The 26,229-nt window shown below is 45.7% G+C and overlaps 1 protein-coding gene across 1 annotated transcript in view; it reads right to left on the bottom strand.

The window, feature by feature from the left end:
- LOC120997240 (cytochrome P450 2C14-like) overlaps nucleotides 1-26,229 on the bottom strand; it is a 183,763-nt gene that overhangs the window by 113,735 nt on the left and 43,799 nt on the right. The window contains exon 5 of the mRNA XM_040427244.1: nucleotides 24,789-24,949. Within this exon, the coding sequence (XP_040283178.1) occupies nucleotides 24,789-24,949 (161 nt within the window). The remainder of the gene's footprint in view (nucleotides 1-24,788; nucleotides 24,950-26,229) is intronic.

Raw genomic sequence — 26,229 nt, 5'->3', positions numbered from 1 at the left:
CCTAAAGAATTATTAGGAACACCTGTTCTATTTCTCATTAATGCAATTATCTAGTCAACCAATCACATGGCAGTTGCTTCAATGCATTTGGGGGGGTGGTCCTGGTCAAGACAATCTCCTGAACTCCAAATTGAATGTCAGAATGGGAAAGAAAGGTGATTTAAGCAAGTTTGAGCGTGGCATGGTTGTTGGTGCCAGACGGGCCGGTCTGAGTATTTCACAATCTGCTCAGTTACTGGGATTTTCACGCACAACCATTTCTAGGGTTTACAAAGAATGGTGTGAAAAGGGAAAAACATCCAGTATGCGGCAGTCCTGTGGGCAAAAAAGCCTTGTGGATGCTAGAGGTCAGAGGAGAATGGGCCGACTGATTCAAGCTGATAGAAGAGCAACGTTGACTGAAATAACCACTCGTTACAACCGAGGTATGCAGCAAAGCATTTGTGAAGCCACAACACGCACAACCTTGAGGCGGAGGGGCTACAACAGCAGAAGACCCCACCGGGTACCACTCATCTCCACTACAAATAGGAAAAAGAGGCTACAATTTGCACAAGCTCACCAAAATTGGACTGTTGAAGACTGGAAAAATGTTGCCTGGTCTGATGAGTCTCGATTTCTGTTGAGACAATCAAATGGTAGAGTCCGAATTTGGCGTAAACAGAATGAGAACATGTATCCATCCTCTGATGGCTACTTCCAGCAGGATAATGCACCATGTCACAAAGCTCGAATCATTTCAAATTGGTTTCTTGAACATGACAATGAGTTCACTGTACTAAAATGGCCCCCACAGTCACCAGATCTCAACCCAATAGAGCATCTTTGGGATGTGGTGGAACGGGAGCTTCGTGCCCTGGATGTGCATCCCTCAAATCTCCATCACCTGCAAGATGCTATCCTATCAATATGGGCCAACATTTCTAAAGAATGCTATCAGCACCTTGTTGAATCAATGCCACGTAGAATTAAGGCATTTCTGAAGGCAAAAGGGGGTCCAACACCGTATTAGTATGGTGTTCCTAATAATTCTTTAGGTGAGTGTATATTACAAAAAGTGAATAATTGGGGACCTATCAATCCCTTTACAAAGATATATCTACCATCCCTATCCACCAAAGTGTCTTGAAGAATAAACTGAGTGTTTTTATGGATGGCAATGCTGACCCCTTTTGTGGCTGTGGATGGAGAAGTGCTATGAAACCATTGGTTATAAAGCAAATGAGATAGCTTTGGAACATGTTTTGTGCGAAAATGGGTTTCTTGTAATAAAGCTACCTGTGTAGTGTCCCACTAGGTAAAGGTGGGCACTGCACAAAAGGGGTTAATGTGTCCTGATTGCATTTAATGTCATGTGTATGCATTTTCCTGTGTTAACTGGGTGTCAGGCCTGTCAGGGTGCAGTTTAGCCTCCCAGACGTTAGAGGGAGCCAGAGAGCCCTAGATATATATAGGAAGGCCCAGGCAGGGGAGTGGTAGTTCGTTCCAGGGGACTAGAGGAGTTACTTCGTCCACCTGAAGCTCCTGAGGCTAGGATTAGCTCAGTAGAGACACCCCAGTTGCAGGACAGCACCTCCTGGGAGAAACCCACAGTCCTTCATCATCCAAGCAAAGATAAGTAACCCTGATAGGCAGATGCTTTGGGAAGAAAAGCAAGGATTTAATACGGGAGGAAGATATATATATACCAAGGATATAAGCCACCATTTAGGCATCCAGGCCTTGGGATTGAAGCCAGACAGGAGTTCTAGAAAGGACAGTGTACGCTATTTCTGAGGAAAGGTACAACCTGATTCTGAGTGCATTGTGGATTTACCCTCTGAGTATCTTGCATAACTCATACCTGCCATCTTGTGGAATAAGCCGGCTTGCAAGCTGTAATACAAAGGACTGTATAACTACCTTACTGTATAAAGTTGGACTGTTCAGTAAAGAAACGTTTGGTTCACTATACCATCTGTGTACCTCAATTATTCCCACTACAAATCGGTGTGCCACCGTCACAGGCACTGGCGTCACGAATCCAACAGGGACCTTGCCCCAGGCACTCAAAATACCTGTAACATCCAGGGCACCTCATCCACCATCAGGCCTGGTCCCTACATACCGAGTGTGCCCCAGAGGAACTGTGTCTACCTCTCCTTCACTGCCGCATGCCTGCCCAGGGTTCTCCAATACAGTGAGCAACCCTCGATTGCCCATAACCGTGACCTCGCTTCGCAATACCCTGCAGGTCTGGCGTGCTGCACCTGCACTCTCAATTTATGCAAATAATGACATACTTGGCTCCTTTTAGAAGGTGCGTTTAAGCCTCTGACATTTTACGTACATATCTGTAAGCTAGCCATACACATTTCCACCTAGGTCGTGAACCAACAACCATACCTGAATCCAGTACCAGTAATGCACGCAACAATAGGAGGGGGGGAGGAAAGGAGTAGGATAAAGGAGGGAGGACCTACAGCAAAAAAAAGGAAAAAAACAGTAGTAACAGTTAGTTACAGTATAACATCTAACGTGGGGTCTCCACATACGAGACATTTGAACTTGGGAGTGGGTCTACAGTGGGTGGGCCGAGTCCCCACTTGAGCTAGCTGTCGTGGGAAATAAAGACAACTGATCTGATAGACCTGAGAAAAACATTGGTGGCAGAAAAAGGTGACTTTCTATGGATAAATGTAATTATCTTTTTCGCCCCTAGGTGTCACCCTTTGAATAGAAAATCTTTTACCACAACCTTTAAAGGGTTTCTATCACTTCGTATGACATAATTAGCTCTCAGACACTAGCGATCCGCTAGTGTCTGCTCTGGCCAACCATCCTAATATAAGAGCTTTTTGGGCAGCCGTTTTGCTAAAAAAATAACTTTTATAAATATGCTAATGAGCCTCTAGGTGCTATGTGGGCGTCATTAGCACCTAGAGGCTCCGTCTACCTTCATACACAGCCACCGCCCAGCGCGTCCCTCCAGCCCGCCCATCTCCTGCTGAATGCGATCCTCCGTGTGACGCAGCGGACGAATTCTCGCGCATGCGCCGTGCGCGGCTGTATTCGGCGCATGCGCAGAGAATGTCTGACCGCTTCCCTGCTCAGACATCTCCACTGCGCCTGTTCCTTGGAGCACTATGACGTCATCGGCGCAGGCGCAGTGGAGATGTCTGAGCAGGGAAGCGGTCAGACATTCTCTGCGCATGCGCCGAATACAGCCGCGCACGGCGCATGCGCGAGAATTCGTCCGTTGCGTCACACGGAGGATCGCATTCATCAGGAGATGGGCGGGCTGGAGGGACGCGCTGGGCGGTGGCTGTGTATGAAGGTAGACGGAGCCTCTAGGTGCTAATGACGCCCACATAGCACCTAGAGGCTCATTAGCATATTTATAAAAGTTATTTTTTTAGCAAAACGGCTGCCCAAAAAGCTCTTATATTAGGATGGTTGGCCAGAGCAGACACTAGCGGATCGCTAGTGTCTGACAGCTAATTATGGCATACGAAGTGATAGAAACCCATGTTTTCTCATCGGCGTGTTGATTAGTAATCCGAAAGGGTGAAGCCATCTATATGTTAGCTTTTTTTTGCTGCAGAATGTCCAGGAGAGGCTGCAGGTGTCGTCTCTTCCTGAGAGTCATGGGCGATAAGTCCTGATATAGTGTAATGACGGAACCTTCAATGTCCACCGTTTTATTATTTCTCGCTGCTGCAAGGATTTGTTCTTTTACTATAAAGCTGGTCATGCGGCAAATGACATCCCTAGGAGGATCTTGTGGCTTTGGGATTGGCCTCAGTGCCCTATGGACCCTGTCCATCTCTAGCTTTTCTGGAGGACATTCTGGTACAAGGCGGGAGAAAAACAACACCACCTCTTGTTTCAGGGACTCCATTGAAACAGACTCAGGGACCCCTTTGAGCCTTATATTATTTCTTCTACCCCTGTTGTCTTGGTCCTCTACTAGGGCATACAAATAGTTAACGTGGGCCTGTGCATTGTCCATACTGGTTGCCACTTGATCCCCAAATTCAATGAGGGATTGCTGTCCAGATTCTAGTGCATCCACTCTGGCACTTAGCTGATGCATATCCTGCTTGATTTCAGATAAATCCTGCCTGAGTGGATCTAAAGCGTCGTGCAGGAGGTCTCTCATGAAGACTCTGGACAGAGGTAAGTCATCTGCTGTTGCTGTCTCCTCTGTATCGCTATCTCCCTCTCCCTCTGAGTCAGCGTCTTTACCTGCAGTTAGAGCCGCTCGGCGTGCGGTCGCCATCTTGGATTCTGACCTCAGTTCGGTTTTCCTCACAAATCTGTCCAAATCACTTTGATTTGAAGCGGTTTTCAGCCTCCCAGGTGTTTCTTTAGGTTTATCCTTGCCGATTTTTCCCATTTTGTGCTTTGAAAATCGCTGTAATATGCTCAAAAGGGCTCGGTCAGCAGCAGAGCTCTTCACTCAGCCTGCATCCGGCTCTGCTGCTAGACCCCGCCCCCCCATAAAGGGTGTATTGGAGTGCCGGTCCCTTGTAATTTTTGGCAGCCCTTTCACTTAGTGCATAGCCTTTATGAGTGTAGGAGTCCCACTACCTGAACAATTGTACCACAATGTGAATGAGGCCCTCCTTTATGTGATATACAGGTTGTATCGGAGTGCCTCTTCCTTGTAATTTTTGGCAGCACTTGCACTTTGTATACAAGTAAATATACAGGAAAGAAAGTTCCTAACAATTTTTCCTCTAAAATCGATTTTATCTTCGGTTTTGTGCGTATTATTGTCAGTCTGTATAAGTGGCGTCAGTAGAGCACCCGAGCATCCCGAGGTGTTCGATCCAAGCACCCGAACACCCGAGCACTTTGGTGCTCGATCCACACTAGTAATTGGCCATTTCTCATAATATTCTGGTGTGGCAGCACACTACAGTCAGATCATTACTGCCAGAATGATCTAGTCTGTTGTATCAGGTATCGGTGTCTGTAAATCCCGACTTTCGTGAGAATGGGTCATGGCATGTGTAGGCAGCCACCAACCAACTACATAAGATCTCTCGGTAGTAGTTGAGTCTTTATCCCTCTCGGAAGGTATAAAAAGGCCGCCCTTCTGGCACGTTAGCGAGGATCTATTGTCGAGAGCCAATAGTCATCCCTCTGACGAATGGTGATAATGTGGTTGTCACTATGCAAGCAACTCAGCATGCACATGGCCATTTGCGCAAGGGACTCAGAGGGACTAACTGCCTCCACTGCATACTGCCACAGTCTTTCGGAATCATCAGCGTCGTCTTTGTCGTTGCCTTCTAGCTCCTCCTGTTCCTCTCCTGTCGCTTGGCCAGATAAACCACCTAGTTCTGTATATAATTTCTGGGCATTTATGTCCTCCTCCTGTGCCAGTTAAGCCTCCAAAGGGCTCTGGTGGCTGTAAGATGTAGACACCACATCTTCTATTCCCTCGCCAGTCAGATTTATCAGCATCCCCTCCAGGAAGTGAAGGAGTGTAATGATATCATTGATCCCATAGTCCTGGCGTCTGACAAATAAAGTGGCCTCCTCAAAGGGCTGAGCAAATTGTAGGTGTCTCGCATGAGCTGCCACTGACTAAAGTCAAGGTTACACCAGGGAGTTCTGTTTGTCTGTGTAGCTGGTATACTGGAGGACCACTCCGAACTGTGCCAACAGTTCAGGCTGACGACCAGGTAGAGGATGGAGGCAGAGGAGGACATTGGTGCAGAAATCCCTCAATTACAATGCAGAGGCAGAAGTGCCATCCCCTTGCCAAGTTGCTGGTGTGCCTTGGCCAGTGGGCTGTAAAGGACATTTATTGTCCTTGACCAAAGTTACAGCTCCACACATCAGTGCTAGCATGAACTGTACCAGATGCCAACAGGCTCAATGACTGCCCCACCTTCTGCTCAACATACATGTGCAGGTCTTGTACAGCCTTTTTAGAGAAGACAGCTTGGGACTCTCCACCTTGGGTGGGCACAAGCCATCAGTTCTCTGAAATGTTCAGAGTCCACAATATTTAAAGGGAGGGACTATAGTACCAGAAACTTGCCCAGGAGCACGTTCAGCTTCTGCGCCGTTGGATAAGTGCACACATACTGTTGTCTTTTTGCAATCGATTCCCGGCGAAACAAGTGACGAGGAGGAGCATCAGGAGCAATAGGCAAAGGGAAGGAATGACAACTTCCTTCTGCTGACTGCTGGAGAAGGCATGCGGGCTGCTGAGAGATGCAGAGGTTGCTGCGTCAGGCTGTACCACTACATTAGTGAAACATTTTTGCCAGGGTACTTTATAGTGACGTTCCATTTTTTGACACAGGGTTATAGTGCCAACATTCGCCCACTGGCCACACTTCACCTTCTCTACACATATCCTGTATACCGCAACACCAACTTACTCCAGAGACTTAATAAAAAATTCCCACTCTGCCGAGTATGGCATTTCGCCCTCAACAGTGTTGGGCCAACACCCTGTGCTGACTGCCTGCCGCTGCCTTTATGAACTCGAGCACCACTAGTTGTTTCCTGACAGGTAAGCTCCTGAGTAGCAGTTTGGCTCCAGATCTCCCACTGCTTCCACCTTGCTGGCTCATCGGCACTCTTGCACCCTGCTACTGTCACAGGCCTTCTTCCACCCTCACCTCCTGATGATAATGCCTCCTCTTTACCTGGCCCCCCATGTGCGATTGGCTACATCATCATCTACTAATGTACTGTATGTTTGTCACTTATGTCACCCTCATTAGTCTCATGGCCACGTACCTGAACACTCATAACACGTGCTCCCACCCAACTGTCATCATCGCTAGTTGCACGCCTAAGGGAGGATGCAGTAGACCTCTCCTCCAAGTCTGTGCTGGCCTGTAGCTGCTGACTGTCCTCACTAAGCTTGCCCTTAATGAAAAGTGGAGCAGAGCTGTGATTTGTGTATGTATATTTTTTCATCTGCACAATGTATCATTTTGTGTAAGATGTCCTTGTGGTGCATGCGGTCCGCCCGGCATCCTTTGTGGTCCTAATGCGGTCCGCATTTTTTGCTGGGGATTGCCGTTATCTGCGGACCGCATTAAGAGGAATTGCTCCCCCGGTTATAGACACGCTATAGTGTCTGGGTTTGGAGCGTTCCCACCCGTTTAGGCCACTTTTTTCAGTGAGTTTGTTTGTCTTTATGTGTATGGAATGTGCCACTTAATTTTGTTAGTAACGTTCTTTTGCACCTGGTAGCTTCTGTGTCACATGGTCTGTTGTGGGTGCGGCTCACAGCTTTATTCTACCTCACAGTGCATTGGTGATACCACTATGGAGGCATGTGAGAACCTGGCTGTGAGTTGATTTCTAGCACTGTTCACACCCTGTTCACACACCACGAGCAGTTGAGTGGTAGGACCTCATGTGTGCTGAGACACCGTGACGTGATGCATGAGGGGCTCCGATATGTTCCTGACTGGAAGATATTGGCAAAGATCTCAGCTTTTAACATCGGCTTGAGGAATAAGCTAGTATTGTCAGTTGCGTATCATTTTGGTGCATTTTTTGCAGTGATTTGTGTATGTATATTTTTTCATCTGCACAATTTATCATTTTGTGTAAGATGTCCTTGTGGTGCATGCGGTCCGCCCCGCCATCCTCCATTGTATGCATTTTTGCTGGGGATTGCCGTTATCTGTGGACCGCATGCGGAGGAATTGCTCCCCCGGTTATAGACACGCTACAGTGTCTGGTTTTGGAGCATTTCCACCCGTTTAGGCCACTTTTTTCAGTGAGTTTTTTTGTCTTTATGTGTATGGAATGTGCCACTTCATTTTGTTGGTAACGTTCTTTTGCACCTGGTAGCTTCTGTGTCACATGGTCTGTTGTGGGTGCGGCTCGCAGCTTTATTCTACCTCACAGTGCATTGGTGATACCACTATGGAGGCATGTGAGAACCTGGCTGTGAGTTGGTTTCTAGCACTGTTCAGACCCTGTTCACACACCACGAGCAGTTGAGTGGTAGGACCTCATGTGTGCTGAGACACCGTGACGTGATGCATGAGGGGCTCCGATATGTTCCTGACTGGAAGATATTGGCAAAGTTCTCAGCTTTTAACATCGGCTTGAGGAATAAGCTAGTATTGTCAGTTGCGTATCATTTTGGTGCATTTTTTGCAGTGATTTGCAGAGCTTGCATTATTTATTACTTCCCGAGCAGAAGAAACAGCAAAAGAAAGAGGCAGTTGCAGGACAGGTGAGGTCACAGAGGTTGTTCCTGGGCCAGGCCAACTAAGTTTGGTTTTAGAGGAACCCACCGATTCCTGGCTGTGTGTATCTGCTGTTGAAGAAAAAGTCAACCAATCCAGTACAGCTGGATTGTTGGTGAAAACACAATCGCTAGATGACAGTGGCAGCTCTGGCCTGTTGCTACGGCTGCTGCTACTGTAGGATGTGGGGCAAGGGATCTTAAATATATTACGTTGCTATGTTGTAAATTGTTTCATTACTGCAACATCTCTACACTGGAGCTGTAATAGAGGAATACTATAACCTATTTAGTTTACAAAGTTGGTAAATTGCTAATTTATGGGCTGTTTTAGAACCTTACAAGTGTGATAGCAAACTGAATATGCAGGTTTGACACTGCACTTAGCAAATAAATTGCATCACACTCTCCCTGTGTGGAGGAGGTGCCTGTTGAAGCAGGAAGTGAGCAGACGGAGGCTGTGCTTGGTGCCGCTGGAAACCAAAAGAGAAGATCTCTGCTGATTATTGAAGGAAATGGACCAGCTCACAGTGGAGACTGGCGACAGCACGAAGGGGAGGTTTGCAGCGACGACCCCAGGAGTGTCATGTCAGTATGATCCAGTTCTGTAGTAGACCAGGAAATAAGAAAAAGCACCAAGAACCTGCTCAAGGAACTGTAAGTGCGGCTTTGCCGTGTCGCATTGGCATTTGGACATACAATAAAGCTCCAAGTACAGTTACATTGTGGTGTATGGGCTGCATAGTCCTAAGGGACTCATACGCTGACACCTTCCTATCTCACTGGCTGCTCATAGGGTGTTATAGGCTGTGAGCTGAAGTAAGGATTACAATTACAAGAAACAGACATCATTTCCCTGTGGATTACAAATAGTATTGCACAATACTTAAGGTGCACCCCACTCTGTCCAGGAACATACAAGTGCAGTCCAGGAACATACAAGTGCAGCTAGGCTGCTTAATGGTCTTTGGGGAAAATATCACATTTACTGGTTTATTGTTAGACAGTGTTACATTTATTGTTGGTTTATTCTCTGTGTTTCAATCTGTTTTATATATTCTCAGCTTCTTGTTCACTACATTGTTCAGTAAACTCAACTGCTGGGAAAGTACCGTTGTCTGTGTCTTTGTGGAATCGTGTACCCTCTGTACCTGTGGGCCTAGCCCTCAGTTTTATTTCATTTGGTGCTGCGAGCAGGGTGCATTGATCTCCATGCAGAACCCTACCGGTTCTGAGGTGGTTCCGGTTGCGGTTCCCATCACCCCTCCTGCTGTGGGAGTAGCTCTGATCATGTGTTTGCCCGCAGGGGCAATATTGAATCAGCTAGTGCAGTTTTATGGCCAAAATATGCTGTTAGAAGACTGGGCCACACACCTTAAGAGCATCCTCAGGTTGTACAACTTGGCTCCGGATTTACAATCAGATGTGGCACTGAATGCCTTTGAAGGGGATACTAGACGCACTGTAATGCTACATCCAGAAGAGGAAAGAAAGAATGCTATATTCTAGATTCTCGAGTCTATTTATGGAGATACGACCAGTACTGGCAGCCTTTGGTCCAATTTCTTCACTTGCTTCCAGCGTGAACATGAGACTAATGCCCTCCAGGAGATCTGGTCACATGTACAGAAGAGACAGGAAAGCAGTGCTAACGTTCTTGGAAATGGAGATCAAATCCTCCCTGACCAGTACGTCTTTGGATTGCGTAGCCCTCCTCTTTGCCAGGCTCTCAGGGAACGTATCCTGGTGGATGCTACATTGCAGTTTCAGAAGATACAAGCTGAGGCTGTGGCCCGAGACAAAGAAGAGGCGTATGGGGCTTACACCGTGAGGATGCAGGCTGCAGGAAGTTTAAAAATTCCCTCTGATGAGGAGGATCTGTGTGAGACAGTGAAGGAATCCCTGGGAGAGATTCAGAGGCAATTGGCACAGTTACAGGCTCGATGGCCCCAGTTCAGTCCGATTACTGGAAAAGGGGTGCTGCCCCCATGGGTTCCCCACTATATCGAGCAACTTCAGAGGCTGAAGTGAGAGACTCTCCCATGCACTGGGTTGGTCCGTCACCACCTACAGATGCATAGCCGTGTGGTCCTCCAAAAGACTGGAAAGCAAGGGGGCCGCAGTGTTGGATTTGCAGAGAAAGAGGACATATCTCCCGTCAATGCCCACAAAAGGTCCTGAATCCAGAACAGCTACCCTTATACGGTAACCCATCGCGGTAGTAGGGAACACCGCGGGGGAGGCCAGTGCCAGGTTACCCCTAACGACCTCCAGGACCTAGTGACCAAAAGCCCAGCAGTGTTTATGGAAGAGCCGGCACCGTACCTCTGCAACAGAAGATGATACGAATGCCTGTCAGAAACCGGTGAAAACTGAAAGGGATAGATATGCAGATAGAACCCCTGGGCATGTCGGAAGCCAGCCGGAGCCCAGTGGTCGCCGGGACCATCATGTTAGTCACGGAGGGGCATGTGTTAGTCCGGTGTGTCAACGTACACGATCATGAAGTTACCTTCCATGCTGGAAAGAAAGTGGTTGAGTTGTATGTGCTACAAGGAGAAGCACTCGCAGGTAGTCAGTTCACCCTATGGGCTGTTGAAAATGATGCTTGGACTTTGTCAGTGGACCAGAACTCTGTGGAGGAACCCACGCCTGAGTGGAATGGCCGGCGGATCTTGGAACAAATGGAGATTGATGCGAACCAGTTCACCGCCGATCAGATGGAGAAGATTGAAGCAGTGCTTTGGCAGTTTCAATCCGCCTTTTCCTAATGTGAGGAGGACTTCAGGTGCACAACGGCTATCAAACACGAAATAGCGACTGGGGATATTCCCCCGATTCGAGAAAGGTACCAGCTGATTCTGCCCACTCTCTATCAAGAAGTGAAAATGATGCAGTCACAAATGTTAGATAGTGGAGTGGTAAAAGAGTGCCAAAGCCCGTGGGCCGCACCAGTGGTTTGGTGCGGAAGAAGGATGGGTCCTTGAGGTTCTGTGTGGACTACCGAAAGTTAAACGCTGCCACAGTAAAGGACACTTTTCCCCTGCCTAAGATTAAAGAGTCATTGACGGTATTACAGCATGCCAAGTATTTGGTGAGCGGCTACTAGCAAATACCTGTGGCAGAGAAGGATAGACAGAAGACAGCCTTTATCCTATCCATGGGGCTGTATGACTTCAACAGAATGACCTTCGGACTGACAAATCTTGATCGGCCAGTTGGTGAGTGGTCACCAGCATTGCCTTGTTATGACGGATGACTTCACAAAGTTCTCTGGGGCAGTACCTACCCTTGACCAGACGACAGAATCAGTCACCCGTGCAGTGTGCAAACACTTTATCCAGGTGTACGGATGCCTGAAGCGGATTCATTCTGATCAATTAGCTTGATTCCAAGGGAAGTTATTGAAAGAGCTGTGTCAGCTGTATGGGATTGAGAAGTCAAGAACGACGCCATACCACCCGCAGGGCAATGGGGCCTGTGAAAGATTCAACAGGACGCTTCTACAGATTCTCCGTACTCTGGAGAAAGAACGTAAGTTGCGCTGGCCCGAGTATTTGCCTGAACTACTCTGGGCGTATAATAATCGTAATAACACTACCGGCTATACTCCACACATGCTGCTGTTCGGTCGTCCAGGACAAGTAGTTGCTGAAATAAACCTTGGACCTCTTTCAGAAGAGTTCCCTAGGACAGCTGACTCATGGGTGCAGGAGGACCAGGACAAACTGAGGACTGTTCATCGTTTGGTCAAGGAGAAATTGCAACAGTAAACCACTAAGGATCATCAATCTGTTCATACTACACCCTTGTCGCCGGGTGATAGAGTGTTGGTTTGTGTTAAACTACCTACAGAAAAATTGGATGACCAATGTGAACCGCAGCCATTATGAAATGGCAGGTGTATCCGGAAAGCCCAGTCTACAATGTCCAAAGGGAAGACTCTGATAGGCCGACTCGAAGATTTCACCGTAACATGCTTAGACCTTGTCTTTCAGAGAGTCGTTCCCCGACAGATAATTCTGGAGGTGTTCAGGAGAGGCAATCGAAGCCTGTGAGTCCAAGAGACAGGGTGGTGGCTAATCAATATGCTGCCTTTACAGACTGACGAGTCGTCCACCCCCAATTGTCCAGTAGAGGATACTATTCCTGAAAATGCGCTACCACCCCGGGAGGGGTCGGGGCCTGTTCTGGCACCAATGACAGATGACCCAGGCCTTCACAGATCAGAGCGCTCCACGGCAGGTATGAAATTATTTGGTACAGCTGTCGGGATGCCAAAATTCTAGTGGGATGGCATGTAGGATGTGGGGCAAGGGATTTTAAATATATTACGCTGCTATGTTGTAAATTGTATAATTACTAGTGATGAGCGAGCATGCTCAGCCGAATACCGATTCAGCTAAGCAGCCAATAAACGTGCAGATAAGTACTGCCATCACTGTAATGCCAGTAGCCATGTTGGCTGCTGGCATTACAATGATTGGCTGGCCAGAACGCGTCATCGGGTGCTATATAGCACCCGATGATGCAGATTCGGCTCATTGCGAGTCAGGGAGAGCTGTGATTAGGAAGGGACAGATAGTGTAGGGAGATTGTGATCGCAATATATTCCAGTGAATAACGTTTCAAAGACCCAAAAGTCCTTTTAAGGACTATTGTGTGTGTGGTGGAAGCAATTTAATTGTGCAAAGTAGTACTCACAATTTTTTTTTTATACTTTGCGAAATAGCGATTCTTTTGCTATATAGAAGGTGTCTGCAGTGATTTGTGACAATTGTGCAGCAATACCTTCTGTGTGTCAGGGGCAGAGATAGGAAGAATATTAATGAAAACAATATTTTTTTTCCCATAATCCACATTTTTGCTGTCAATGGTGTAATCCGTGAATTGTGTAATCTGCGCTTCAATACTTTGTGTGGATGTCAGGCCTAGATATAGGGAAAAAATAGAAAATACAGAAAACAATTTTTCTCCCATAATCTGTCCATATTTTTGCTGTCAACGTTGTAATCCGTGAATTGTATGATCTGCGCTTCAATACCTTGTGTGGTTGTCAGGCCCAGATATAGTTAAAAATATAAGTTTCTTTAGGGCAAATTCCAATAATCTGGGCCAAATATAGTGTCCATATTCTGTGGGTTTCTGTGACATATACTGTCCTGCATCCGAAAAATTTCTTTAGGGCAAATTCCAATAATCTGGGCCTAATATAGTGTCCATATTCTGTGGGTTTCTGTTACATATACTGTCCTGCATCCGAAAACTGAGTTTGTATTGCAAATCCCAAAAATCTGGGCCTAATCTACAGTCCATAGTGTGTGGCTTTCTGTGACATACACAGTACACCATCCGAAAACTGTTTCTTTAGGGCAAATTCCAATAATCTGGGCCTAATATAGTGTCCATATTCTGTGGGTTTCTGTGACATATACTATCCTGCATCAGAAAACTGTGTCTTCAGCGGACTGTAAAAAAATCTGCGCCACATCTAGTGACAAAACCATTAATATGAAGAAGGCGAGCACTAAGGGACGGGGAAGTGGGCGTGATGCTGATGGTTCATGCAGCGGCTATGGCCCTGGGCGCAATAAAACTGTGCCTGCTGCCAGTGCACCAGAAAAAAAAAAAAAAAAAAAACACTGTACCCAGCTTCATGTCTAACTTAGCTGGGCGGCGCAGGACAACACTGTCCAAGTCAGATCAGTGCGAACAGCTGGTGGGTTGGATTGCTGAAGATAATACTTCCAGTCGGTTAAGCACCACGATCTATTCCACCAAGTTCAGTCTCTGTAGTCAAGAGTCTGGTCAACCGAATCCTCACTCTGATCATCCTTTCTCCCACCATGGAGAGTCTTGCCAAATGAGTGATCCCACACTCGGATATTCCGAGGAGCTCTTTCCAGCACCACTATTACATTTGGCCCTCGGGCCCAGCACGCTTGAAGAGGGACCTGAGATGTTGTGCCCTAATTCCCAACCTCTTGAGCCTTCACCGTCTCAATAAGATGACGGTGGTGAATGGCAATCATTCGTTCATGAGGTGGATGATGATGAGACACAGATGTCAATCCCTGAGGTTGTGGTTAGGTCAAGTCAGGAGGCGGAGCAGAGTGAGGAAGTGGAAGAGGAGGTGGTTGACGATGAGGTCACTGACCCAACATGGGAAGGTGAAAAGCCGATCGAGGACAGCAGTACAGAGGGGGAGGGATCCGCAGCACCGCAACAGGCTGGAAGAGGCAGTGGGGTTGCAAAAGGGAGAAGTCGGCCCACAGAAAACAGGCCCGCTACTGTTACACTGAGCACCCCCATGCGTAAATCTACCTTGCCAAGGGGTAGGTTTTCCACAGTATGGCGCTTTTTTGAGGAAAGACAAAAGAGTGGTAGTTTGCAACCTGTGCTGTACCAAAATGAGCCGGGTAGTGAACACTACAACCTCACCACCACCAGCATGATCCACCACATGGCATCTAAGCACCCTAACAAGTGGGCCGAATTCCTGGGTCCACAATCTGGGTCTGATGGTCACACCACTGCCTCCTCTTCCCCTGTGTTACGCACTGCTGGCCAATCCACTGTCGAAATAAATATAGAAACCACGGCACTCGATAAGTCGTTTTTCAAAATTCAATTCATTTATTTGTTGTCCATCCCAAAAGGATCTTGTTTATATATTGCAATTGGCCAACGTAACGTTTCAGTCCTACTAGGACCTTGATCACGGCCTGATGCAGGAGATCATGAGGAACCGGGAGGGGGATGGACAACAAATAAATTTATTGAATTTTGAAAAACGACTTATCGAGTGCCGTGGTTTCTATATTTATTTTGATTGACCCCTTCCACTGAGCACCGCACATCATACCCAGGAGTGCCATCCACTATAATTAACACAATCCACTGTCGAAGACGCAGGCTCAGATGCCCTGAGCCCTGCACCTGGACCTTCACATGAACCATCAGCAACAACATCCACTTCCCTGTCAAAGTGCAGTGTCCAAATGTCCATAACACAGTCATTTGAACGCAAGCACAATACACACCCACCCCCAGGCCATAGCACTAAATGCACAACTTTTCAAATTACTGGCCCTTGAAATGTTGCCATTTAGGCTTGTGGACACTGAGGCCTTCCGCAGCCTGATGTCGGCGGCCTTCCCTCGGTACGCAGTCCCCAGCCGTCACTATTTTTCACAGTGTGCCGTGCCCGCCTTACACCAGCATGTGTCCCAGAACATCACCCGTGCCCTGACCAACGCAGTTACTGGGAAGGTTCACTTAACCATGGACACATGGACAAGAGCTGGTGGCCAGGGACACTACATTTCCCTGACGGCACACTGAGTGAGTGTTGTGGAGGCCGGGAGTGAGTTGTACCCAGGGATGGCACAGATGCTACCCACGCCCAGGATTGTGGGCCCTACATTCATCAGGGTCTTCGCCAGCAGCTATGTTACTGGCTCCAACCCCCACTTCTCCTCCTCAGACGCCTCCTCCTCTACTTCCACCTCCAGCAGCAGTCAGCCATCAGTCGATAGCTGGAAGCAGTGTAGTACTGCTGTGGGAAAGCGTCAACAGGCCTTGCTGAAGTTGATCTGTTTAGGGGACAAACAGCACACCACCGCAGAGCTATGGCAGGGTATAAGGGACCAAACTGAGCCATGGCTCTCGCCACTTAACCTACAACCAGGCATGGTTGTGTCTGACAATGGCCGTATCTTGGTGGCGGCTTTGGAGCTCTTCAACCTGACACACATCCCATGCGTAGCCCACGTTTTAAACTTAGTGGTTCAGCGGTTTATCAAAACCTACCCCAATTTGCCAGAGCTACTAGTGAAGGCACGCCGCGTGTGTGCCCAATTCTGCAAGTCGTCCACAGCTTCAGCCGGTCTGTCAACGCCGCAGCAGCGCTTGCGGCTTCCAGCTCACCGACTGTTGTGCGACATGAGCACGAGCTGTAACTCTACATTCCACATGTTGGCCAGGCTTTGTGAGCAGCAGAGGGCAGTTGTGGAATACCAGCTGCAACATGGTTGTCACCTTTCCAGTCAGCTTCCGCTATTCATAAGCGAGGAGTGGGCATTGATGTCTGACCTCTGTGAGATTTTACGCAACTTTGAGGAATCAACACAGATGGTGAGTGGCGATAATGCTATTATCAGCGTTACCATCTCACTGCTGTGTCTACTCAAACGATCGCTGCTCACAATTAAAGATGACACTCTGAATGTGGCAGACGAGGAAATGGGGGAGGACATTACATAGGGTTATGGCCAGCCCACCCTCAGTTCGTCTTCTCAGCGCGAATTAAACCATGAAGAGGAGGAGGGGGAGCTTGTGACAGAGGGTAGTACCCATGGAACTTTTATTCCATCTGTTCAGCGTGGATGGGTAGTGGAGGAGGAGGAGATGGAGAGTCATCCTGATGTCGACATCAACGTCTTGCCTGTTGGTACTCTGGTACACATGGCCGACTTCATGTTAGGCTGCCTTTCCAGCGACCCTCGCGTTATATGCATTTTAGATAACACGGATTACTGTGTGTTTACCCTTCTCGACACCCGCTACAAATATAACTTCTTATCTCTCATTCCTGTGGTGGAGAGTACAAGCAAAATGGTGCAATACCAGAAGATCCTTGTTGGTAAATTGCTCCAAAATTTTCCATCTGAGAACGCTGGCGGCAAAGTCCATACTTTCTTGGCCAACCGAGGAGGGGAGACAAGGGGAACACACAGCAGTTCCAAAAGAGGCAGGGCAACACTCTCCAAAGCCTCGGACAGTTTCATGACACCCCGCCAGCACCCTCACCCTGATGTGCGACCTACTGCCACAAGGAGAAAAAAAATTTGGAAGATGGTGAAGGAGTACATAGCAGACCGTGTCAGCGTCCTCAATGATCCCTTAGTGCCTTACAACTACTGGGTGTCCAAGCTGGACACGTGTCACGAACTGGCGCTCTACGCTTTGGAGGTGCTGGCCTGCCCTGCCGCCAGCGTTTTGTCTGAGCGGGTATTTAGTGCTGCTGGTGGCATTATAACAGATAATCGTATCCGCCTGTCAACTGAAAAATAAACAAGGCCTGGATTGACCATGACTTCTCGACTCCACCAGAGGAATGCTGATGAACATAAAGGCACTTTATATGTGTTGTTTTTAACGTAGTTAATAGATTGTATTCCCATGCACCTCTTCCACCACAAACAAGGGTATATGGTTGAATCTTCCTTTTCTCCTCCTCCTCCTCCTCCTCCTCCTCCTCCTCTTCCGTCATATCAACATGCATTGCTTATCCGTCACATATAATGCCCTCGCATATATAGCCTTCGAATATAATTTTTTATAGGGTCCGCTCACCAGCAGGCCCCTTAGATAAAATTTTTTAGAGGGTCCACTCACCAGCAGGCCCTCACATCTAATTTTTTAGAGGGTCCGTTCACAAGCAGACCCTCACAACTAATTTTTTAGAGGGTCCGCTCACAAGCAGACCCTCACATCTAATTTTTTAGAGGGTTCACTCACCAGCAGACCCTCACATCTAATTTTTTAGAGGGTCCACTTACCATCAGGCCCTCACATCAATTTTTTTGTTGGTCCGCTCACCTGCAGGCCTTCAAATCTTTTACAAGGTCAGCTCACCTGCAGGCCCAAACCTAAAATCTATTACAGGGTCAGCTCACCTGCAGGCCCGCAACTCAATGTGAATGAGGCCCTCCTTTATGTGATAATCAGGTTGTATCGGAGTGCCTCTTCCTTGTATTTTTTGCCAGAACTTGCGTGTTGTATACAAGTAAATATACAGGAAAGAATGTTTTCAATCAATTTTTCCTATAAAATAAATTTTTTACTTTGGTTTTGTGCGTAAAACCTTAATTAGATTGTGGGCCTGGTGATCACTTTAAGCTCTTTTAAGCTGCATCAGCAGCAGCATAGTGATAAAAATGAGTGGCAAGGTGACATGGTGTGGAGATGGCAGCATGAGGAGGCCACATAGTGGCACAATAACTGAGTCTGGATAAAAGACTGAGGCCACAGATTGTTTAGAAAGATGCAGATGGAAACAATCTGTGGAGCTGTATCACGGTCACCTGCAGATTAATGCAGCCATCAAAATCAAGTTGAGTGTGTCGGTTCAACCTCAGCTCACCAGCAGGCCCGCACCTAAAACCTTTTACTGGGTCAGCTCACCTGCAGGCCCTCAACTCGAATCTTTTACTAGGTCAGCTCACATGCAGGCCTGCGACTGAATTCTTTTACAGGGTCAGTTCACATGCAGGCCCTCGCATAGAACATTTTAGAGGGTCAGCTCAGCTGCAGGCCCTCACATATAATGTTTTACAGGGTCAGCTCACCCGCAGGTACTAGCATATAATGTTTTACAGGGTCAGCTCACCAGCAGGCCCGAACCTAAAATCTTTTACAGGGTCAGCTCACCTGCAGGCCCGCAACTCATGCTGCCTTGCTTTGAAGTAGTAGCCGTAGCCGTTTATCAGGCTCCCTCTCCGAAATCAAACAATGATTCCCCGTTACCGGTGGTCACCATGTTAGGCGCATAAAAGAACATCGAAAGTTGATAGGGAAGATATCCAAATGGATCGTGGACGTCACGGGGACGTGCGATCAGGCAGAAGTTATCTAGAGTCAACAAAGCGGCAGCAGGGCCTCTCCTGTATAACATTTCCTCATCCAAAATACTGCAGTAACATTCCCTGTAATTTTTTATTACTCATTCTAATAACAGGGCATCTTAAGAGTCCTGTATTGTTATTTATCGTCACTACCTCCACGAGTTTGGAGTGGGTAATTGCCGCGAGCCTGCTGCCTTCCTTGGATGTTTCTGCTTTAATAACTTGACCCACCCTCTCAGAGTGGTTCACAATTAGGAAAAAAAAAGGGGCAAGGCAACAACAGCCAATCATATTTCAGCCATTGACCTCTCTTGGATGTGGTATCCCTTTCTCATGCTCCCTCTCCGGCATCGAACCCTGGTTCCCCGTTATCCGTGATCACCATGGTAGGCGCAGAAAAGAAAATCAAAAGTTGATAGGGCAGACATCCAGATGGATCGTCGCCGTTACGGGGACGTGCAATCACCCAGAGGTTATCTAGAGTCACCAATGCGGCAGCAGGCCCTCGCCCCTAAGGTTTTAGATGGTCAGATCAGCAGGCCCTTGCTCCAAATGTTTTTGAGGGTCATCAGCAGGCCATCAATCATAATTTTTCAAGGCTGTGTATGATGCCCTCCTTTATGTATAATAAAGGGTGTATTGGAGTGCTTGTTCCTTGTAATTTTTGGCAGACCTTTCACTTAGTGCATAGGCTTTAAGAGTGTAGAAGTCCCACTACCTGAACAATTGTACCACAATGTGAATGAGGCCCTCCTTTATGTGATATACAGGCTGTTTCGGAGTGCCTCTTGCTTGTAATTTTTGCAGCATTAGCACTTTATATACAATTGAATATACAGGAAAGAATGTTTCCTAACAATTTTAGATGTAAAATTGATTTTTTTGGGGAGGTTTTGTGTGTATTTTTGTCAGTTTGTAAAAGTGGCGTACAACTCGGACAACATGGTTCCCAGCAGCGACCTGGGAGTCCAAGACATCGTCCCCATGGTGTTCCCGATCAATTTTGGTGGTGTTTCTGTCACTTTCTGACCTTTTCCAATGGACCAGGCACCCTCTCCTCTTTAGAGCAGAGGGTGCCTGGCTGTCTCCCATTGACTTCCATTATACTCGGGTGCTCGGCCGAGCACACGAATATAGCAATGTGTTCAGGCCGAACAACCGAATACTTTGGTGCTCAATCATTACTAATAATTACTGCAACATCTCACTTTGGTCAGTAGATGGCAGCAAAGGATAAGATGATAAAAGTCTACACTGGAGCTGCCTATCAGAGGAAAACTATAACCTATTTAGTTTAAAAAGTTAATAGCTAATTTATGGGATGTATTGCACCCTTACAAAGTGAGATAGCAAACTGAATATACAGGTTTGACACTGCACTTAGCAAATTACTTATTGCATCACACTCTCCCTGTGTAAGGGGGGAGGTGCCTGTTAAAGCAGGATGTGAGCAGACAGAGGCTGTGCTTGGTGCTGCTGGAAACCAGAAGAGAAGATTGTTCTGCCCAGCAGGGTTAAGGAAAATTATTACAGATAACGTTTTCCTCAGTTTTGCTATTTCTGTAGTGATTAGTGTGGTTATAGCACCATCTAGCGGTGTTAAGCTATAATTCACTTTGTTTTTCATGTTACAAAGACTTCTGCAATGTGGGTGGTGCTGGGCATTGTGGGAGTAAAAAGCATTCTGGGAAAGAGAAGTCTCCAGTCTCCGGGACACAGTATAGAGCTGTCCTATGCATGTCTCCTTCTCAAACTCCACCATCCTTGTAAAAGCATATCTGGTGAGGGACCAACTTTTGTTTCAGGGACATTATGTTATGCAGAGCTGTTTAGTTAGTTATAACTGTTTTTCAGGGAGTTGTTATTACTGTTAGCTAGCCATGCAATCTTTGTACAGGCAGCCATTTTACATTGTGCTTCAATGTTATGCAAATGTTACAGTACATGCTATGCTATGCCTCATACTTATACATGTTATTTGTATTCTTGTAGTTTTACCAAACAATCCTGTTTTGCCAAGCAAATACTCCTGTTTTACCAATCAATCAAACAAACAAACCTGTTTTAACAATAAATAAGTTGGACTACAAAGAACAGTTCTCTTATTTGGAAGACAGGAATGGTTTATGCTGAATGTCAGACTGCACGCTGTATGAACGTGTATGAAGACAGAACAAAGCTCTCTGCTGATTCTGGAAGGGAATGGACCGACTCACGGTGGAGACTGGCAACAGCACAAAGGGGAGGTTTGCAGCGATTACCCCAGGAGTATCATTTCTGTAGGATCCAGTTCTGGAGTGGATTAGGAAATAAGAAAAAGCACCAAGAACCTGCTCAAGGATCACACTGCACCACACTGTTGAAGTGGCATTTGGACATACAATAACACTACAAGTACAGTTACATTGCGCTGTACGGGCTGCAAGCTATTGCATAGCCCTAAGGAACTCATACGCTGACAACTTCCTATCTCACTGGCTGCTCATAGGGTGTTATAGGCTGTGATCTGGAGTAAGGATTAAAGTTACAAGAGACAGACATCATTTCCCTGTGGATTACAAATAGTATTGCACAATACTTAGGGTGCACCCAAGCGAGGAACTCGTGCAGGAACATACAAGTGCAGCTAGGCTGCTTAATGGACTTTGGGGAAAATATCACATTTATTGGTTTATTGTTAGACAGTGTTAGGCTACTTTCACACTAGCGTTCGGAGCGGATCCGTCTGATGTTTCATCAGACGGATCGGCTCCGATAATGCAGACGTTCGCATCCGTTCAGAACGGATCCGTCTGCATTAAAACTTTGAAAATTTTCTAAGTATGAAAGTAGCCTGAGCGGATCCGTCCAGACTTTACATTGAAAGTCAATGGGGGACGGATCCGTTTGAAGATTGAGCCATATGGTGTCATCTTCAAGCGGATCCGTCCCCATTGACTTACATTGTAAGTCTGGACGGATCCGCTCGCCTCCGCACGGCCAGGCGGACACCCGAACGCTGCAAGCAGCGTTCAGGTGTCCGCTCACTGAGCGGAGCGGAGGCTGAGCGCTGGCAGGCGGATGCATTCTCAGTGGATCCGCCTCCACTGAGAATGCATTGGGGCCAGACGGATGCGTTCGGGGCCGCTCGTGAGCCCCTTCAAACGGAGCGCACGAGCGGACACCCGAACGCTCGTGTGAAAGTAGCCTTACATTCATTGTTGGTTTATTCTCTGTGTTTCAATCTGTTTTATATATTTTCAGCTTTTTGTTCACTACATTGTTCAGTAAACTCAACTGCTGAGAACGTACCGTTGTCTGTGTGGCATCGTGTACCCTCTGTACCTGTGGGCGCAGCCCTCGGTTTTCTTTCACCACCACCACCCATTCTTCTGCAGCTACTTTTGCCAGTTACAGCAACATTTTTTGAGGGAGCAGGCAACTGTCTGTTGGCCATAGTGTGCAATAACTGAATCGGTAATGTAACCGCAGCACATTTACCAAAAAAACGCTCCTATATATTACACCGCTTGTTGACTAATTAAAGAAAAAATATTTTCAAAAAGAGTACAATGGAATAATAATTTGCAAATTTCCAAATTTCAATTTCTCTACTTTTACAATAGATAGTAATACCTCCAAAAATAGTTATTACTTTACATTCCCCATATGTCTACTTCATGTTTGGATCATTTTGTGAATGCCATTTTATTTTTTAGGAACGTTAGAAGGCTTAGAAGTTTAGAAGCAAATCTTGAAATTTTTCCGAAAATTTCCAAAACCCACTTTTTAAGGACCAGTTTAGGTCTGAAGTCACTTTGTGAGGCTTACATAATAGAAACCACCCCAAAATGACTCCATTTTAGAAACTACACCTCTCAAGCTATTCAAAACTGATTTTATAAACTTTGTTAACCCTTTAGATTTTCCACAAAAATTTAAAGGAAAATGGAGATGACATTTCAGAATTTCACTTTTTTGGCACATTTTAATCCAATTTTTCCAGTAACAAAGCAAGGGTTAACAGCCAAACAAAACTCAATATTTATTACACTGATTCTATAGTTTACAGTAACACCCCATTTGTGATCGTAAACTGCTGTACGGGCACACGGCAGGGCGCAGAAGGAAAGGAACGTCATATGGTTTTTGGAGGGAATATTTCACTGGGATAATTTTAAGCTGCCATGTCACATTTGAAGACCCCCTGATGAACCCCTAGAGTAGAAACTCCAAAATAAGACCCCATTTTGGAAACTATGGGATAGGGTGGCAGTTTTGTTGGTACTATTTTAGGGTACATATGATTTTTGGTTGCTCTATATTACACTTTTTGTGAAACAAGGTAACAAAAAATAGCTGTTTTGGCACCGGTTTTATTTTTTTGATTTACAATGTTCATCTGACAGGTTAGATCATGTGGTATTTTTATATAGCAGGTTGTTATGGACGCGACAATACCAAATATGATTCCTTTTTTTGGTTATTTGTTTCAGTTTTACATAATAAAGCAATTTTGAAAGCCATATATTTTTTTTTTTGGGGCGAATTTCTTATGTAGGTGCTCATTTTTTGTGGGATGAGATGACTGTTTGGTACAATTTTGGAGTGTGTATGACTTTTTGATCGGTTTGTATTACACTTTTTGTGATGTAAGGTGACCAAAAAATAGCTTTTTTGATATTGTTTTAATTGTTATTATTTTTTTACGGTGTTCACCTGAGGGGTTAGATCATGTGATATTTTCAAACAGCAGGTTATTACGGGCGCGGCGGTACCTAATATGTATATTTTATTTATTTATTAAAGTTTTACACAATAACAGCATTTTTGAAACAAAAAAATCATGTTTTAGTGTCTCCATATTCTGAGAGCCATATTTTATTTTTATTTTTTGGGGATTGTCTTAGGTAGGGCCTTATTTTTTGCAGGATGAGATGACAGTTTGATTAGTATGATTTTGGGGTGTGTATGACTTTTGATCGCTTGGTTTTACACTTTTTGTGATGTAAGGTGACAAAAAAATTGATTTTTTTACACCATTTTAATATATATATTTTTTTTTACGGTGTTCACCTGATGGGTTAGGTCACGTGATATTTTTATAGAGCCAGTCTATACGGACGCAGTGATACCTAATATGTCTACTTTTTTTTTTCCCCTATTATTTACAAATTTTTCTTTACTTTATTTTGGAAAAAGGACGCTTTTTTTTCACTTGAAACTAAAAAAACAATTTATTTAAAAAAAAAACACTTTTTTTCACTTTATTTTACTTTTTATATTTGTCCCACTGTGGGACTTTACCTTTTCAGGGTTTGATCCCTGTTTCAATTCAGTACAATATATTCTGTATTGTACTGAATTGAACTGTCAGCGTCTCACACAGTGAGACGCTGACAATTTTCGAGGAGACTCAGTGCTCAGGCTGGATCTCCTGGGCTTCTGTAGGTAGGCATCTTCGATGCCTGTGTAAGACATCGGGGCTGCCATGGCAACCATCGACCCCCAGCCAGCGCAGCACGGGGAGCGGTGAAGTCAGAGTTAGCCCCCTCTCTCTGTATACCCCACACGTACCGTGGTCAGTGCTAACCGCCGCAGGTAAAAAGGGTTAATCCCCTGACATCACTGCACACAGCAATGCCGACGGATGCAGCAGGGGCCCGGCTGCGGATCGGGCAGGTGCAGCTCCTGCACCCGCCAGATCCCATCACGTACATGCATGTGGGGATACGGCTAGGAGCCGCATTCGCTCATGTACATGTACGTGATAATGCGGGAAGGGGTTAATGAACACTTTTTAGAAAGTGGCTCAAGTTTGCATTTAGCAAGGTAAAAATAAAAATTAGTTGGCCAAATGAGCTTTCAGCCAACAGCCATCTGATGTGTGTAGCCAGCCTTACCATCCTACTTTAACAAGGCCTCCAGTGGTCATAAAATCCAAGATATTTATGACTTACCGTGATCCATGGGCTTATGAGGAGTCGAAAATTTTCATTTATTCCAACCATAAGTTTCAGTATGGTCGGATCCTCATAGTCAAATCTGTGACTGAGCAGTATGGCCACAATTATGTTGGCTACTGCAGCATTGATACTGGTCAGATTATCAAATTGCTTTCCTAAAAAATATAAATAAAATATTATTTTAAACAAAAGGCACGTTTTGTATCATAAAAAAAGTTAAAAAAATGTATGTAAAAATGTATTTTTGCTTTCAAGCCCAGAAACTTTATTGAGATTCCTGGAACAACTCATTCAATTAACATTTTCACCAAAGCAAAACAATTTTTAATGTCCTAAATGAATATTTCTGTTTTCTTAGTACTAGTTCACGTGGCAGATTTTGCAAAAAAATTAATATAAATGCAGCATATTCCATGGTAGAAACCTCTCTGGTTTCTTTCAGTTTTTCAGTTTGAATGCCATGGGCACCCCCATGATTTTCACTGGCATCCATAGGGAAACTGCAAGAACTGCAGTGTGGCCTCCCACTGAAAACAATGGGAGGCAGATTCAGTGTGGCTGCTGGTGGTTTTCTACACCACAGAGTCTCCTTCATCACAGAATCTGCACCAAATTCCAGTGGCAAAAGACTCTTGAAGAATGGGGCCTTGAGGTTCTTTCAATGTCAAGAGTAGATTTTAAAGGCAAGGGAATTGTATATGATAAACTCTACTTCGTTTTTAAATCCTACTCTAGTTTTGGATTTAAAAACTGTAGCACAACTACATCAAAATGGCACATAGGAAATCACCCTTAGGGCTCATTCAGACGGCCGTATGCTGTCCGCAAAAAATACTGAATGCTATCCGTTTTTTTGCGGATCCGCAAAAAAACGGATCTGCAAAAAAACGGATAGCATTCAGTATTTTTGCGGACCCATAGACTTCAATGGGGCCATGTCCTGATTTTCACGGACAAGTATAGGACATGTTTCATTTTTTTTGCGGATCCGCAAAAAAACGGATAGCATTCAGTATTTTTGCGGACAGCATACGGCCGTCTGAATGAGCCCTTAGGCTGGAATCACACAAGTATTTTGTGACAGTTTTTGAAGTCTTTGAGACAAACTTTAGCAGTGGATAAAAAAGAGAGAGGTTCAGTCATTCCATTTTTCATCCTTTTTTAGACCCCTCCATGCTTTGGTTCAAAAACGGACACAATCTGTGTGATTCCAGCCTTATCCTGCAATGCTTTTCACTTGAGAAAATGGTTGGTTGGGAACATGGTTGTCATTTTGGGGGTTCCCCCATTTGTGAGACACAACTCTAGTGGAGTTGAGTCTTCCGTGTGACATGATCAGCTATAATCTGCCTAACCTGAAAGTAATATTCAATGAGGCAGCTGAAGGGCAAATGCCTCACTGATCAAGGATTCCCTTGGCAAAATCAGTGGCAAT

This window comes from Bufo bufo, chromosome 4, assembly GCF_905171765.1.
Source record: "Bufo bufo chromosome 4, aBufBuf1.1, whole genome shotgun sequence".
NCBI classification, from domain to species: domain Eukaryota; kingdom Metazoa; phylum Chordata; class Amphibia; order Anura; family Bufonidae; genus Bufo; species Bufo bufo.
The sequence above is the reverse complement of the archived record's forward strand: the minus strand, read 5'-3'. Positions and strand labels throughout refer to the sequence as shown.